The 18,757-nt window shown below is 40.9% G+C and overlaps 1 protein-coding gene across 1 annotated transcript in view; it reads left to right on the top strand.

The window, feature by feature from the left end:
• The window catches only part of ULK4 (unc-51 like kinase 4), a 487,906-nt gene that overhangs the window by 203,982 nt on the left and 265,167 nt on the right, over positions 1-18,757 (top strand). Inside the window, exon 30 of the mRNA XM_052660763.1 lies at positions 1,215-1,263. Coding sequence (XP_052516723.1) covers positions 1,215-1,263 — 49 coding nt within the window. The remainder of the gene's footprint in view (positions 1-1,214; positions 1,264-18,757) is intronic.

Here is an 18,757-nt window from a genome sequence, read left to right on the forward strand (position 1 = left end):
CCCTCTGATCTATTAAGACTATAGAAAATGATCACGTTTATTTTTGCTAGATACTGAGCTAGGGCTTTCTAAGTGCGTCTGTCTTTGGGGATTCACTCTGTAGCTCACTTTTCCTTAACAGATATTTGTAAAACACTGATCTTTTTTTTTTTTTTTTTTTTGCTAGTCTCATAGGCTTTTCTTTTATCAATGTAGTATTATAGACAAACAAGCTCCGGGGAGGCCAGATGATAAATTCCCTTTCTATCCACCTGACATCCTCTGTGAAATAGACAAAGAGCCAACGAAAGGAATATGCTTGTCTTGAGCGCTGTGGATTATCCTACAAAGTAAATTCTAGTCAAGTTAAGGAATTTTATTTTCTTTTTAAACTGAAGGAGGATCAACAAATTATAGTTTATGGGCCTAATATGGGAAATTGCCTCTTTTTGAAAATAAAATCTTATTGGAACACAGCCATGCTTATTAATTTATAGATTATTTATATCTACTTTTATACTATTGTGACAGAGGTAATTGTTGCTATAGAGACTGTGTGGCCTGCAAAGCCTAGAATATTTACTATTTGGCCCTTTACAGAGAAAGTTCTCTGACCCTTGGACTAAGGGAATATTTAGAGATTGAAGTATTGTTCTTAAAAAAACTGTCCCTTTTGAATAAAGGCTGTTTTCCCTTAAATTGCTTGGAGAAAGTCTTCTGTTACAAATAGATAACAACTTATAACTAGGTTTGGTGAAAGTGCCTAGAAGCTATTGTGTGATTGGTGTCTACTTTTTTTAAAGTTAAAGATCATTAAAAATCATTGTACATTAAATCATTAATGTTGAGAAAATAACTAATGAGGTATGTATGAAAGATTATAGTGTGGCAAGCTTATAACTTAACTACATGAAGGATAGGTTACATTATTTCAGCTGGCATTGCTTATTTTGATAGTCTTTATAATAATTATGAATTTTTAATACTTATATCTGTTTGAGGTTTTGCCTGCTGCAGATCAATGAGGTAAAGCTAATAGTGATTCGCAAAGAAGCCTCACATTTCTTGTGTTTAAATGTAATTCAGTGTATTAAAATGAATATTTAATCATACTATTCCTCAGTCACAGAATTTCAGCATAAAGCATGGGGCTGCAGTGCTCCCTGTCAGGGCAGCAGTTTAAATAATTTTAAAAATCATTAGTAATAAATTATCTTTGCATTTTTTTTTAACAGACTTGTGGAAGACAGCAAACTGATCCCACGCATTTTTGAAGTAATTCTGGTAAGAGAAGAAATATATGTTTGAAATTCAAGTGACAAATTTAAACATTTTTAAAGTTTTGGCCACGTTGTTTGGTTGGGTGGCCTGCACAGCAGGATTATGTGTCCATGGTGTCACTTAACCTTATTGGGCCCCAGTTTCCTTGTCTGAGCTCTTGTCTAGCTCTGAGATTGTACAGGGATATTATTTAATGATCTGCCATCTTTCTGGAAATCCTTTACATTTTATTTCTATTAAGTTAAAAATTACGTCATCTACTATAGAAAGATATATATAGAAGTGTGCTGGGAAGGATTGAAGGCAGGAAAAGGGGATGACAGAGGATGAGATGGCTGGATAGCATCACTGACTCAATGAACACGCGTTTGAGCAAGCTCCAGGCAATGGTGAAGGACAGGGGAGCCTGGTGTGCTGCAGTCCATGTGGTTGCAAAGAGTCAGACATGACTTAGCAACTGAGCAACACCAAAATATACAAAGAATACTGTATCTGAGGTTGGTTTGTGGATGAAAGGGCAGAATGATGATCGCTGTGCTTCAGTCTACATGTTCTCACGTTCAGCATGAAGCTCTCTGTCATGACTGAGTCAGGTCAGCAGTTTGATGCCTTTGGGCAGGAAGTTGTCCTCTTCAGAATGTAGAGTAGCTCAGCTTCTGTACACCATTTTTCCCTCCCTACTCATAGAACGCAGCTTGATTGAAAACCGCCGGTTAAAGAAAACCTTTCCTCTCTGGTTACTGTGTGTAGAGAATAAAACGGGATGTAGGGTTGGCTTTTCTCACTTCTGCTAAATCTCTATTTATACTAAACTTAAATCTGAGAATTACACTGAAAACCGAGTTGGCACTTACAGCAAGGGCGTGCCCTTAGACAAAGAAGTGTTCTCTTGTACCTCGGTGGGTTGTCCCCCTTTACCAAAAACTTTCCCTCCGTGGCTGCCAGTGCAAGCAGCAGAGGAGGGGACCCGTCCCTAGTCAGATCAGTGGAACCTGACTCGGGCGTCCATAGAGCAATAGCTTATACCGTCAGATAACCCTACACATGGAAAATTAGCTCTCTCTAATCATCTTAAAACGTTAATCTGCACGTTACTTGTGCTCTGATAGGGCTCTATGGTTCAAACATCCTTTTTCTTGGCCACAGATTGCTCTTGGAGGAGAGCTATGGGGTTTGCTGAGCTATTTGAATTAGGTCGGAAATAGACGTGGTATTCCCAAAGCATGCGCAAGTGACACCAAGATGACCTAGAGCTGTCATCCGAAGAGGATAGAACTGCTTCCGGTGGTCAAAGGGGATTTTAAAGTGTCAGGAGAAGATAGTGGCAACCTCCTTCAAAAGGTCCCATGCACGCACTGCTGCACTCCATGCCCCTGACCCTGTAGCAAGCCACCGCTGACCCACACCTCCGCCAGAGACTCCTGGACACTCACAGGCAAGTCTAGGTCAGTCTCTTATGGGGATGCAGATGAGATGCAAAGCAGCATGCAGATGAAGGCAGTGTTTCTTGGCACTCCGCTTGGGTCCTAAGCCCAGCGGAGCCACGCTCCCAATCCTCTGGCCCCGCTTCGTGACGGGCCCTGAGAGCTGCACCCAGAGGGGCAGATCTGGGCCGTGGGAGCTACAGTTATACAAGGCAGTTCGCCAGCTGGGTCAGGCACTTGAGGGAGCCAAGGGTTGCTGGGAAAGAAGGGGCAGTGAAGGTGGTCCAGGCCCGGAGCATCCTCCCCTCTGCTCCATCCCCACGTGATACCAAAGGGCCTCTGTCCTCGTTACAGCCAGCAGGGAAGGGATCAGTGAGGTGGCTCCCCTACATTCCCTGGTTTTGTCTGCAAGGGAAACATACTTGCTCGGTGGCTTTCCTCTCTCTCCTGGTCTCAGCAGAGCCCAAGAACATAGCCAGAGGAACCATGAGAATCTGCCCCCAGTCCTCAGGCCTTGCTCTAGTGCCCACTTGTTTCGCTTCCAGCAGAGCAACCTTCAGGCATTCAGGAGGAAAAATAGAGAAAATGGAGAAACAGCTGTCTGGTGGGGATTGTTAAGCTTCGCCTGGCAGTATATGCATCTCCCACCTTCCGCAGGACATACATCACTTGCTAATTTGTTGTGGAGTCAGATTTGTGTTTGGAGGGCCATGGGTGCCGTAAACTGCTGGGTAGAGCTACATGGTTGGGCAGGGGCCAGGAGCCAAGGCTGTCCACTCTCAGCCACATCTGGCTTGTGCTTGAAAAGAGACTTGGTGTTGCAGACACAGAGAGCTGGAGCTTGACAAGACCTGAAACTCTTGGTGTTACTCACCCCCTTGCTGTGCCCAGGGGGCTTCTGACCCTAAGATCACTACAGCTCCTTATGGCTGATAGAAAGTTCTCATCCCGCCTTTGGCAATCATCTCAAGGTCTGAAATCCCACATGTGGAAAATTCCCCCTTGTGGCTTACCAACCCCTGCCTCCCTCCCTGCAATAACATGCTGAATCTTTGTATCACAGACAACTAGCAAGGCTTCATATTGTGCAAATGTTTAATTGATCAGTGACACCGTTTAAACCCTTGTCGTTGGGTTGTAGCTGTCACAGGGAGTGGGTGGAGGTTACACACACTCTCCAGGTCAGGATTCCAGCTGGTCACATGTTGTGTGACTTCAGAGGCATTTTTAGGTGAGACCCTTCCTCCAGATAGAACAGCTCCATACTCAAGTTTCTTGTAGGCTCTTTTTTTTTTTTTTTTAATGTATTTAAAAGTATATTTTTAAAAAAAAGTAAAGAAAAAAACAGTTGGAAATTACTTTTTTGGGACAGGACTTTTGATGTCCTTGAAGAATATTCTCGAATCCTTATTGTGTTTGCATCTTTCTTGAGTTGAGTAATCTGAACTTTTTTCTCTGTATAAATACATTTTTGATCAATGCAGTATCTTTTTTAGCAGTTATCCTGTGAACTACTGCCTTGTCCTTTTTACATTTTTGTCACTGAACTAGGAATAATAGAGGGTTTTATTGATCTGTGCTGTACATTTTTTTTGTAAATTTTAACATTTCTGAAACTGGACTGTACTTCCCAAACCAGTGACATTTAACAGTTGCCTTCAGCCAGGTGACCTGGTTGTCATTGCCTTAACCGATACATTTCAGTTTTCCTTTTCTTTTTATTAGTGCCCAAGAATAATGTGTTATAAAAAAATATGTCTAAGTTTAAAAGAACTCTTTCAATAAAAATAAAATGAAAATTCTGTAGTAGTAAGAAATCATGCCGTAGTTTAATTGGCAGCATTTTTCTTCTATAGTGCTTGATAAAATAATGGTGCACCTTAGAACTGACGGATTCCTAGATTCAAGGAAACACAGTGTACACTTTAGTTGGTTTGGTTTCTAAGTTCAAGGGCCTAGGTGGTGTCTGGTGTATATAAAGCAGCTTCTCGTGGTGGTTTGATCAATCAGAACAAGACATAATGAAAAGATTGGACTGAGACCCCTCGGCTACTGCTTGTGTCTTCTGGCCACTCATTAAAAAACAAAGCAGCATTTGACCTGTTTGGCTGGTGGTCCACCGTGATCTCTTGATGATTTTTTTCTTTACTCTCAGCCCAAAACTGTTTTCCATCTTTGGTTTGATGTACCTAAAGCTTGATAATGGAGTTTATAAGTTCCTTCTTGTCTTGAGTTTCCCATATGATATGCACTTTTACCCACGATGTAAGACACCCTGAGATGTTTTCCTTTAAGAAAGCAAAACTGTCTCATCTGGTGGGCAGGGATTGTAGTCAGCATCTGTGTCTTTCCTGCAGGCCTAGAGGAAGGTGAAGATGAAGGCAGCAGAATTCTGCATGTGTTGTCCTGTTTGGTAGGAGCTTTACCAAGAGAGAAAGAGAGTACTGTGATTTCCAAGGGAGGGAGTGATGGGCTCTGCTCCATGTAGGTAGAGGAGTCTCACAGAAGTAACCTTTTAATAGGGGGTTGTCGTGAGGAGAAGGGCCTTGCAGCTAGGATATGGTGAGTACTTAAATGTGCCTACACCAGTGCCAGGGAGAGATGGTAGGGAGTGAGTACTTTGGGACCAGATCCTGCAGGTCTTTATGCCGTGGTTCTTCCTTATTTGTTGGCTTTGCAAATAATTTATACTCTTCAAAATCAGGATCCTCTAAACAAAGTGGTAGTTACCAGTGCAGAGAGGGAAGGGAGGAGGGGGCAATACAGGAGTTAGAGGACTGAGTACATTTATGTATAAAATAAGCTACAAGGCTATATGGTACATGGGGAATATAGCCAGTATTTTATAATAACTATTAATGTAGTGTAACCTTTAAAAGAGGTGAATCAATATATTCTGCACCTATAACATATATTATTGTACATAAACTATACTTCCACTTAAAAATAAAAAAGTCAGGATTCTCTACTTAAAAAAAATCTTTTTGAGCCCCTTTGCAGCCGGGGCAGCATGCGGTGAGGATGTCGACTGCCTGGCCAAGGGGTTGTGTTGGGGGGAGAATCAGGCTTAATTAGGGTCATGAGCTTATACTGGAAATGTGAAACAGGTCGAAAGCTGGATTTTGGGAGCTGCCTGCAATTTCCATCAGTGAGGCTTTTGAGATCAGCCAGAGGGACTCTGGGAAGGAAGCTTAAAAGACAGAACTGGTCTCAGAGGTTTGAGCTAAGGGCCCAGGAGTTGTAGCATCGCATTCAGGCCAGGGAGCAGGCAGGATATTTTTAATCCTGGGTTCCACCTGCAAGTGTCCCCACTCTTGGCAGGTCAGGTGGTGGGTAGAGCCAAGTAGCTGATGGCTTACAAAAAGGAGCTGCCGCAGCAGCTGGGTGCTGCTTCCCTGGTAGGGCCCACCTGCGTGAGACGCTGCATTTTCCCTGACAGCACAAGGCCAGTGCTGGACAGAGCGGAGGCTCAGGCAGCATGCCCTGAATTAAGCCAGACTCCCATACACAGGCTGCAGGGTCTACGACCCTTAGGCAGTCTGGATCTGCTTAATAAACGGGGACTCCTCGGGAAAGTCAATCACAGGAGGGCCTGATGGCTTGGGTTTTGAGTGTCGAGCAGGATGGAAAGCCTTCTCCCTTTCTGCTTCTTTCCTCTTTCCTCATTGGAAAGTGTTCCAAAGAGTAAACGTTGTGTTTAAATGAATCTTAAGTATGAATTTGGATGGATCAGCCTTTGGATTTTGCTATAACTCTGATCTCTCCTCATTTTATTTCAGTGGTTTTTTCTTTCGGCCTACTTCCGTAAATCATTTTAATGCCAAGTAATATGGGCAACCTGTATTTTATTGGAAAAAATCTATATTCATAGCAGATTTTCCAATATGTGCCAAAATATCACTGTCATGATATTTTATGTCTATTCCAGAGCAAACAATTAAAGAGCAATTTCATTGGCAAATGTTAACAATAAAAATGGGATTAGCAATACACTAGTTTGACAATTATATTGTTTTAGCAGTTCTCAATGATAGCAGTTGAAGCAAGCTTGAGTAAATCTTCCAAGTCAATGGTACCTTTAGGAAAGAATCTCTTTATGGACTTTTGGTGGTGCGTTGCTTCAGTCCTGTTTAATCCCCAGTGGATGCCTGAAAACACAGGGTGTGATCAAACCCGGCGCGCATGTGTGCTAAGTCTCTTCAGTCACGTCCGACTCTTTCTAACCCTATCGACCATAGCCCACCGGGCTCCTCTATCCATGTCATTCCCCAGGCAAGAATACTGGCATAGGTTGCCATTCCCTTCTCCAGGGGGTCTTCCCAACCCAGGGATCGGACCACATCTCTTAAGTCTCCTGCGTTGGCAGGCAGTTTTTTGTTTTTGTTTTTGTTTTTTTTTTTTACCACCAGGGCCACTTGGAAAGCCCTGTGGACCTTTGGAGCATAAAGGATTTAATCACTGAGATACTAAGGTAGTACACACTGGTAGCCACATCACACTTAAGAAATGTTTCTAATCCCGAGTATTCATCAGACTTTTACAGTTACTTTGATTCATTCTAGTTGCAGCCCATCTAATGTGAGTTGGTTCTTAGGATTAAAACGACAAGTTCCTTATAGGCTAAGACTCTGTTTGTGTTCCATATGCCATTGATAAGCTTCTGCTATGCACTTGAGCGTGAATTTCTAAAACAGCAAACATGGTTTGATTCCAATTTCAAAATCTTGGCCTAGGAAAGTACTTTAAAAGTTACACGAAGAGTACTTACTGGATGCAGGGAGTGAATCTGATTCTTCAACCTACATGAATGCCTGTCGGGGATTCTGTGGATTGTAGGATGGACTGATAACCAATTCATGTTGTATATGAAGATGAATTTATACACTGCTAACATACTGCCATTAAAGTGTGTACATTGAAGTGTTTTATTTGGTGGGGATTGGGAAGGAGGTTGATTTGCACATCTATTCCTAGTAGCTTGTGTCATAAATGTATGTTTGCAGGATAATTCTTTCGGGCAGAGGTGCAATGTATTGATACTAGCTTGAATGAAGTGAATTTGTTCACATAGCAACGGAACCAGTGGCTTTGATCTGATCAATACCATGTTACCTAGTTAGATGAATAAATGGGTTGAAGCTTAGTAAAATAAACGTATCAATAACTTGGGTAAAGCATGATTGGTTTCTGCATAACCAGCCCAATTGGGCTTTGAAAGAATGTGGACTTTATTAAGTTAAAAGCTACAAGTTATGCTCATTGAAAAAAATGCTGAAATAAGGCTTAGGGTACCTTTGGCCAATCTCAGGGCACATAGTGAGAGTGTCACATAGGGCTTCTCCCAAGCCAGCGGGATCTTGAGTTTTATCATCACCATTCTTGTTTCTCGGGCTTCCCTGGTGTCTCAGACGGTAAAGAATCTGCCTGCAGTGGAGGAGACCTGGGTTCGATCCCTGGGTTGGGAAGGTCCCCTGGAAGGGAGGGTATGGCCACCCACTCCAGTATTCTTGCCTGGAGAAGCCCCATGGGCAGAGGAGTCTGGTGGGCCACAGTCCTTGGGGTCCCAAAGAGTAGGACACAGCTGAGCGACCAAGCACAAGCACATTCTTGTTTGTAGTTCTGCTCCAATTCCTGCGCTTCACATTGAGGAAACATACTAACTCTTCCTTCTTTCTTCTCTACAAGGAGGTGGCCTAGTTACAAAGCATAGAAGGAGAAGGTGATAAGTATTTACTTCCGTAGAGTGTAAGCTTTTGTGTGTGTTGTTTTTTTTTTTTTAAATTCTTAGTTGATGGTGGAATGAGACTTGTGAAGTAAGGGTAAAATTAGGGCACAGCAAGCGAGTGAAACGTCCTTGAGAATAAGTTACAGACGAGTGAAGAGAGGTGTGGTCTAATAAAGTGTCATGAGAGGGAATCGAGAGGAAACAAACACTGGGTTAAATTTTGAAAAGTGAAAGCGTTAGTATAATGCTGGGAGGAGAGGAAGGACTCCCGGTTGAAGGTCTGTGAATCTTAGGTACTTACGTGCGCCTCTGCCCCTGCACTCATCTCATTGCCTGGGCTGCGGATTAAATTTCTCGTGCAGACCTGCGCTTTTCAGCATGGTAGCCAGCAGCCACATAGAGCACAACAAACAAAACGTGAAACTTGGCTGGTCTGAATTGAGATGCAGTCTAAGTGTCAGATACATACCAAATTTCCAAGGGAAAAATGAATGTAAAGTAGTTGAGTAGTTTTCTTGTGTTGATTACATGTTTAAATGGCAGTATTTGGAGTATATTGGGCTAAATGGACTTTTATTAAAATTAATTTTGTTTCTTTCCCCCTTTTTTTTTACTTTGACTTTCAGAATGTTAAAAATACGTTGCTTGCATTCTATTTCTGTTGGATTGTGCCGCAGTAGGTGATTTCCTATCTATTTCCTCCATCGCATTGTGAATTTCCCTTCAGGAGGAAGTCACTCTAAACACAGCCATATTTGTCTCCTGCACATTGTCCTCCCTGCTTTTTGCTTTTCAATACTTGTATGGGATGGTTAAATAGCATCACTGACTCAGTGGACATGAGTTTGAGCAAACTCTGGGAGACAGTGAAGGACAGGGAAGCCTGGGATGCTGCAGTCCATGGGATCACAGAGTCAGACAGGATTTAGCGACTGAACAACGTTTTGTTAGTGAAGAAGTGAGGGAGGCAAGGTGTGGCTGTTCAGTTTAGACCCTTTCCTCCTAGAGTGCAATCACAGTTGACCTTTCTCCCTTGATGGTGGATTGGAAGGTGAAACAGTAGGAAGGGCCACCATTCTTTAGTATAATATATTCACAAAAGGCAGTGTGGTGGTAGCTCCCCTGAATTTTGGCCTTGACTAGTGATATCACTCACTTTTACTTCTTTCCTAATGCTGCTTTATCTGACGATGCCCAGCCATTGGTCAACTTTGGGTTCAGGCTTGTGTTAAAATGCCCACTGTGGTCATCAGGCCTTGCCCATTCTCATAGCTCCAGAGTCCCATGTGTTTGGGGCTCTTTGATAGATGGAACCAAGTAAAATAGCTTGTGGTAAGTATAAAGAGTTACTGAAAGAGTCAAGTTTAAAAGCGATGATCATTCTTTCTCAATATATGGTCAGCGAATGGTACATTTTCTTGAAATTCTTTGGTAATGTAGGACCCCATGAGTTTATTCATGTGCTAAACTACTGAGAATACCAACTAAGGAATGTGGGAATACCACTAAAAAGTCACTAGTTTTGAAGAAAGCAGCAAACATCTACTAGCATTTGCTTTTCATGTTCTTTGCATTTGTTTTCTTGGATGAGTAAGAGAAAGCAGAATTTATGTGCTTACCCAGCACCGCAGAGGGTTTTCAGGCTGAGCCAGGAAATCTGATGCTCTAAAGTAGTTTACAGATTTATGGGAAAAGGAGAGCTTTTTAAATAGTTATAGCAAGTGAAATTGCATTTTGGATTTATTAGAGGTACCAAGTTGGAGGAGGACTGTGATGAGCCAGTGAGGGCAAGTTATTACAAAGGGTTTTTTGGTTTATTTTTGCTGACAACAAAAACAATACATGCTTGTAAAGAGTTCAAACAGTACAGAAATATCAAAGATAGAATGTGAAAGTCTTCCTAATAGTTTGGTGCTTATTTTCTTCACTAATTTGCATGCATGTATTATATCTCTCTTTTCTTTAAAAAAAAAATGGGACCTCTCTTTTCTTTTAAAAAATTTTTAAAAATAATATATTTTGCATCTATCTTACATTGTAATGTTCACGGCAGCAGGGTATGTGTGTGTACACCCATGTGCTGTGCTGTGCCTAATTGCTCAGTCATATCCAACTCTTTGGAGCCCCATGGACTGTACCCGCCAGGCTCCTCTGTCCATGGGGATTCTCCAAGCAAGAATACTGGAGTGTGTTGCCATGTTCTTCTCCAGGGTATCATCCCAATCCACAGATCGAACCCGAGTTGCATTGAAGGCAAATTCTTCACTGTCTGAGCCACGAGGGAAGCCCATGAATACTGGAGTGGGTAGCCTATCCCTTCGCCAGGGGATCTTCCTAACCCAGGAATCAAACCGAGCCTCCTGCATTGCAGGCGCGTTCTTTTACCAGCGGAGCTACCAGGGAAGCCCCATGTACGCCTGTAGGCATTATTTATTTCTGTTATGTGTTAAATGTATAATTTGATGCGTTCTCACATATGTGTATTCCATCGAAATAATGAAGACAACCATCATCCTCCAAAGTTTCCTTGTGCTTATTTTTAATCTATCCCCCCATCTCCACTCCTGTCCCAGGCAACTATTAATTCACTTACAGTCTCTGTAGATTAGGTTGCATTTCCTAGAATTTTATATAAATGAGTAGTAAGGGGTGGACTCTTTTATTTTTTAATGAATCCCTGGCTTCTTTTATTGAACATACTTTTTCCTAGGGAGAAAGCATTAGGTCTGATGTGACCCATGGGGTTTTGTTAGAATCTTTGAGAAGGTTGAGAAGTTCTCTTTCATTCCTAGTTTGCTGAGAGATTTCACTGTAATGGACTATTTCTCTTCATCTCTTAAAATGATCATGTGATTCTTTATTTTTTAAAAAAATATGGTGAAATTACTGATTTGTGTGTGTGTGTTAAACCAGTCTGGCCACCTGAAGTTAAAACCCGTCATGCTCTGTTTTTTTTAAATATATAACATTGGATTTGATTTAGTAGAAGTTCTAAGTTTTTTTGTGACTGTGTCTGTGAAGGATGTTGTTCTATAGTTTTCTTAGAATCTTTTCCTGATTTTTGTATCAGGGGAATGTTGGCCCCAGGGAATGAGTTGGAATATGTTCCCTTCACTTTAGTTTTTTGGAAAAAATGTCTTTCAGAGGTGGTATTTATTTTCTCCTATAAATGTTTAGTAAAAATAATCAGTGAAGCCACTTGGGCTTGAAGTTATCTTTGCAGGAAAGTTTTAAAGTATAAATTTATTTTTATGAATGGATGTACAGTTAATTCAGTTTATTTCTTCTTGATATCTTCAAGGAATTTGTATATTTCATTCAAGTTGTCAAATTTATTGGCATGAGGTTGTTATGATACCGCCTTATTATCCTTTTAGTGTTTGAGAATCTATAGTGATGCCTCCCTCTCATTTCTCATACTGCTTATTTGAATAGTAATGAGAAATTGACTATTTGCTCTCTCTCTGTTTTTTCCTCCTCTGATTTAGTTAGCTAGAGGGTTTACTTTATTTGCCTTCATTTGCCTTCTGAAAGAAGAACTCGCTTTTGGTTTTATTGATTTTCCCCCTGATTTGTTTTTCACTAATTTCTGCTCTTTATTATACCCTTTTCTCTATTTTCTTGGGGTTAGCTTTTCACTTTTATTCTAATTTTTAAAGAAATGCTGAGGTTATGAGTTATGACTTCTGTCTTAATAATGTGATCATTTAGTACTATAAATGTCCATCTAAGCACTGTCCTAGTTCCATCCTACAAAATTTAGATGTTTCATTTTCATCCAGTTGAGCATAATTTGTAATTTCCGTTGTGATTTCTTTTTTGATTCACGGATTATTTAGAAGTCTGTTATTTAGTTTTCCCATATTTGAGGCTCACATGTATATTTTAGTTGATTTCAGTTTAATTACACTGTGGTTAGAGAACATCCTTTGTATGTTTTACATCCTATACAGTTTCTTCAGACTTGTTTTATCACCCAGTCTGTGGTCTGTTTTGGTAAATGGTAAATGTTTCCCCTATACTTGTGGAGAAAGTGTAACTGCTGTTGTTGGTTGGAATGCCCTGCGAATGTCAATGAAGTCAAGGTGGCTGTTACGGTCTGTTCAAATCTGTGTCTTTACTGGTATTCTGTCAACTTGTCTGTCACTTTTGAGAGAGGGGTAATGGTGTCTCTGACTATACTTGTGTCTTTGGTTATTTCTGTTTTGGTTATACCATTTTTGTTTTCTGCTTTGTAGCTCTGTTAGTCCATGTAAAAATTAAACTTGGGATTATGTGTTATCTTGAGGAGTGGAACTGTTGATCATAATGAGATTCTCCACTTTCTCCCTGGTCATATTTTTTCTCCTAAAATCCACTTTATCTGCTGTTACTATCACCACTGCAGCTTTCTTTGATTAGTAGTGCTGCTGCTGCTGCTGCTGAGTCGCTTCAGTCATGTCTGACTCTGTGCGACCCTATAGACAGCAGCCCACCAGGCTCCCCAGTCCCTGGGATTCTCCAGGCAAGAACACTGGAGTGGGTTGCCATGTCCTTCTCCAGTGCATAAAAGTGAAAAGTAAACGTGAAGTCGCTCAGTCGTGTCTGACTCCTAGCTACCCCATGGACGGCAGCCTATCAGGTTGCTCCATCCATGGGATTTTCCAGGCAAGAGTACTGCAGTGGGGTGCCATCACCTTCTCCGGATTAGTAGTGCTCAGTTCAGTTCAGTTCAGTTCAGTTGCTCAGTTGTGTCCGACTCTTTGCAACCCCACGAATCGCAGCACGCCAGGCCTCCCTGTCCATCACCATCTCCTGGAGTTCACTCAGACTCATGTCCATTGAGTCCGTGATGCCATCCAGCCATCCCATCCTCGGTCGTCCCCTTCTCCTCCTGCCCCCAATCCCTCCCAGCATCAGAGTCATTTCCAATGAATGAACTCTTCGCACGAGGTGGCCAAAGTACTGGAGTTTCAGCTTTAGCATCATTCCTTCCAAAGAAATCCCAGCAAAGAAATAGAGGAAAACAACAGAATAGGAAAGACTAGAGATCTCTTCAAGAAAATTAGAGATACCAAGGGAACATTTCATGCAAAGATGGGCTTGATAAAGGACAGAAATGGTATGGACCTAACAGAAGCAGAAGATAAGAAGAAGAGGTGGCAAGAATACATGGAAGAACTGTACAAAAAAGATCTTCACGACCCAGATAATCATGATGATGTGATCACTAATCTAGTGGAGGTGATGGAATTCTAGTTGAGCTATTTCAGATCCTGAAAGATGATGCTGTGAAAGTGCTGCACTCAATATGCCAGCAAAAATGGAAAACTCAGCAGTGGCCACAGGACTGGAAAAGGTCAGTCTTCATTCCAATTCCAAAGAAAGACAATGCAAAAGAATGCTCAAACTACCACACAGTTGCACTCATCTCACTTGCTAGTAAAGTAATGCTCAAAATTCTCCAAGCCAGGCTTCAGCAATATGTGAACCGTGAGCTCCCTGATGTTCAAGCTGGTTTTAGAAAAGGCAAAGTAGCCAGAGATCAAATTGCCAACATCCCCTGGATCATGGAAAAAGCAAGAGAGTTCCAGAAAAACATCTATTTCTGCTTTATTGACTATGCCAAAGCCTTTGACTGTGTGGATCACAATAAACTGTGGTAAATTCTGAAAGAGATGGGAATCCCAGACCACCTAACCTGCCTCTTGAGAAATCTGTATGCAGGTCAGGAAGCAACAGTTAGAACTGTACATGGAACAACAGACTGGTTCCAAATAGGAAAAGGAGTGCATCAAGGCTGTATATTGTCACCCTGCTTATTTAACATATATGCAGAGTACATCATGAGGAACGCTGGACTGGAAGAAACACAAGCTGGAATCAAGATTGCCGGGAGAAATATCAATAACCTGAGATATGCAGATGACACCACCCTTATGGCAGAAAGTGAAGAGGAACTAAAAAGCCTCTTGATGAAAGTGAAAGAGGAGAGCGAAAAAGTTGGCTTAAAGCTCAACATTCAGAAAACAAAGATCATGGCATCTGGTCCCATCACTTCATGGGAAATAGATGGGGAAACAGTGGAAATAGTGTCAGACTTTATTTTGGGGGGCTCCAAAATCACTGCAGATGGAGACTGCAGCCATGAAATTAAAAGACGCTTACTCCTTGGAAGGAAAGTTATGACCAACTGAAAAGCAGAGACATTACTTTGCCAACAAAGGTTCATCTAGTCAGGGCTGTGGTTTTTCCAGTAGTCATGTATGGATGTGAGAGTTGGACTGTAAAGAAAGCTGATCGCCGAAGAATTGATGCTTTGGAACTGTGGTGTTGGAGAAGACTCTTGAGAGTCCCTTGGACTGCAAGGAGATCCAACCAGTCCATTCTGAAGGAGATCAGTCCTGGGATTTCTTTGGAAGGAATGATGCTAAAGCTGAAACTCCAGTACTTTGGCCACCTCATGCGAAGAGCTGACTCATTGGTAAAGACTCTGATGCTGGGAGGGATTGAGGGCAGGAGGAGAAGGGGACGACCGAGGATGAGATGGCTGGATGGCATCACTGACTCGATGGACATGAGTCTGAGTGAACTCCAGGAGTTGGTGATGGACAGGGAGGCCTGGCGTGCTGTGATTTATGGGGTCGCAAAGAGTCGGACACAACTGAGCAACTGAACTGAACTGATGATCACCTCTGGATTAACTACTAGGCAGAGCAGCCAAGGGCTCCCTGAGCACAAAGGGTCACAAATCAAAACCAAAAACTCACATCACGTGTTTTATTGAATCATTTAAGTATGTACAATGAGAAGCAAGGCATAGGGTAGATTAACACATTTTAAATAGGGTGCAAGCAGGGTGAAGTACACTCCTTCTGAATCCTGGGTAACAATATGTTAATATCCCCCCGCCTTCATGAACCTTCCTCTAAGTTGAGTCTGAGGAGCACAGCCCATTACTGGAAAGCTCACACCAATAACACATACTTGGAGAGACATGTATATTTGGCCCTGTTTGTACTTGGTAGTGAACTGGCTCACCATCCATGGGTTTTATTTGTGTTTTTTAAGCAAAGAACACACCGGACCTGGATAGATGTCATTGATGTGTGAGTTAGTGAAAACTTCATGTATACTGAATGTTTTTGGTGCTTGCTGTTGTAGTATTCAGTTTATTTATTTATTTACTTTTTAATGTAAATTTTTAAATTGGAGGTTAATTACTTTACAATATTGTGTTGGTTTTGCCATATATCAGTTTAATATTTAGTACATCATGAGTATTTAGGGTCCAGTCATCTTATGTATGTTTATTTTTTTATTTTTTATTTTTGTTTTTGTTTTTTTTTTAACTTTTTATTTTTTTTATTTTTTAAATTTTAAAATCTTTAATTCTTACATGTATTCCCAAACATGAACCCCCCTCCCACCTCCCTCCCCATAACATCTCTCTGGGTCATCCCCATGCACCAGCCCCAAGCATGCTGTATCCTGCGTCAGACATAGACTGGCGATTCAATTCTTACATGATAGTATACATGATAGAATGCCATTCTCCCAAGTCATCCCACCCTCTCCCTCTCCCTCTGAGTCCAAAAGTCCATTACACACAGCTGTGTCTTTTTTCCTGTCTTGCATACAGGGTCGTCATTGCCATCTTTCTAAATTCCATATATATGTGTTAGTATACTGTACTGGTGTTTTTCTTTCTGGCTTACTTCACTCTGTATAATCGGCTCCAGTTTCATCCATCTCATCAGAACTGATTCAAATGAATTCTTTTTAACGGCTGAGTAATACTCCATTGTGTATATGTACCACCGCTTTCTTATCCATTCATCTGCTGATGGACATCTAGGTTGTTTCCATGTCCTGGCTATTATAAACAGTGCTGCGATGAACATTGGGGTACATGTGTCTCTTTCCATTCTGGTTTCCTCGGTGTGTATGCCCAGCAGTTGGATTGCTGGGTCATAAGGCAGTTCTATTTGCAATTTTTTAAGGAATCTCCACACTGTTCTCCATAGTGGCTGTACTAGTTTGCATTCCCACCAACAGTGTAGGAGGGTTCCCTTTTCTCCACACCCTCTCCAGCATTTATTGCTTGCAGATTTTTGGATCGCAGCCATTCTGACTGGTGTGAAGTGGTACCTCATTGTGGTTTTGATTTGCATTTCTCTAATAATGAGTGATGTTGAGCATCTTTTCATGTGTTTGTTAGCCATCCGTATGTCTTCTTTGGAGAAATGTCTATTGAGTTCTTTGGCCCATTTTTTGATTGGGTCGTTTATTTTTCTGGAGTTGAGCTGCATAAGTTGCTTGTGTATTTTTGAGATTAGTTGTTTGTCAGTTGCTTCATTTGCTATTATTTTCTCCCATTCAGAAGGCTGTCTTTTCACCTTGCTTATATTTTCCTTTGTTGTGTAGAAGCTTTTAATTTTAATTAGATCCCATTTGTTTATTTTTGCTTTTATTTCCAGAATTCAGGGAGGTGGATCATAGAGGATCCTGCTGTGATTTATGTCGGAGAGTGTTTTGCCTATGTTCTCCTCTAGGAGTTTTATAGTTTCTGGTCTTACATTTAGATCTTTAATCCATTTTGAGTTTATTTTTGTGTGCGATGTTAGAAAGTGATCTAGTTTCATTCTTTTACAAGTGGTTGACCAGTTTTCCCAGCACCACTTGTTAAAGAGATTGTCTTTACTCCATTGTATATTCTTGCCTCCTTTGTCAAAGATAAGGTGTCCATATGTGTGTGGATTTATCTCTGGGCTTTCTATTTTGTTCCATTGATCTATATTTCTGTCTTTGTGCCAGTACCATACTGTTTTGATGACTGTGGCTTTGTAGTAGAGCCTGAAGTCAGGCAAGTTGATTCCTCCAGTTCCATTCTTCTTTCTCAAGATTGCTTTGGCAATTCGAGGTTTTTTGTATTTCCATACAAATCTTGAAATTATTTGTTCTAGTTCTGTGAAAAATATGGCTGGTAGCTTTATAGGGATTGCATTGAATTTGTAAATTGCTTTGGGTAGTATACTCATTTTCACTATATTGATTCTTCCGATCCATGAACATGGTATATTTCTCCATCTATTAGTGTCCTCTTTGATTTCTTTCGTCAGTGTTTTATAGTTTTCTATATATAGGTCTTTAGTTTCTTTAGGTAGATATATTCCTAAGTATTTTATTCTTTTCGTTGCAATGGTGAATGGAATTGTTTCCTTAATTTCTTTTTCTACTTTCTCATTATTAGTTATAGGAATGCAAGGGATTTCTGTGTGTTGATTTTATATCCTGCAACTTTCCTATATTCATTGATGAGCTCTAGTAATTTTCTGGTGGAGTCTTTAGGGTTTTCCATGTAGAGGATCATGTCATCTGCAAACAGTGAGAGTTTTACTTCTTCTTTTCCAATTTGGATTCCTTTTATTTCTTTTTCTGCTCTGATTGCTGTGGCCAAAACTTCCAGAACTATGTTGAATAGTAGCGGTGAAAGTGGACACCCTTGTCTTGTTCCTGACTTTAGGGGAAATGCTTTCAATTTTTCACCATTGAGGATAATGTTTGCTGTGGGTTTGTCATATATAGCTTTTATTATGTTGAGGTATGTTCCTTGTATTCCTGCTTTCTGGAGAGTTTTTATCATAAATGGATGTTGAATTTTGTCAAAGGCCTTCTCTGCATCTACTGAGATAATCATATGGCTTTTATTTTTCAATTTGTTAATGTGGTGAATTACATTGATTGATTTGCGGATATTGAAGAATCCTTGCATCCCTGGGATAAAGCCCACTTGGTCATGGTGTATGATCTTTTTAATGTGTTGTTGGATTCTGATCGCTAGAATTTTGTTGAGGATTTTTGCATCTATGTTCATGAGTGATATTGGCCTGTAGTTTTCTTTTTTTGTGACATCTTTGTCAGGTTTTGGTATTAGGGTGATGGTGGCCTCATAGAATGAGTTTGGCAGTTTACCTTCCTCTGCAATTTTCTGGAAGAGTTTGAGTAGGATAGGTATTAGCTCTTCTCGAAATTTTTGGTAGAATTCAGCTGTGAAACTGTGTGGACCTGTTTGGCAGTTTACCTTCCTCTGCAGTTTTCTGGAAGAGTTTGAGTAGGATAGGTGTTAGCTATTCTCGAAATTTTTGGTAGAATTCAGCTGTGAAGCCGTCTGGACCTGGGCTTTTGTTTGCTGGAAGATTTCTGATTACAGTTTCAATTTCCGTGCTTGTGATGGGTCTGTTAAGATTTTCTATTTCTTCCTGGTTCAGTTTTGGAAAATTGTACTTTTCTAAGAATATGTCCATTTCTTCCATGTTGTCCATTTTATTGGCATACAACTGCTGATAGTAGTCTCTTATGATCCTTT

Source organism: Budorcas taxicolor, chromosome 1 (genome assembly GCF_023091745.1).
Source record: "Budorcas taxicolor isolate Tak-1 chromosome 1, Takin1.1, whole genome shotgun sequence".
Taxonomy (NCBI): Eukaryota; Metazoa; Chordata; class Mammalia; order Artiodactyla; family Bovidae; genus Budorcas; species Budorcas taxicolor.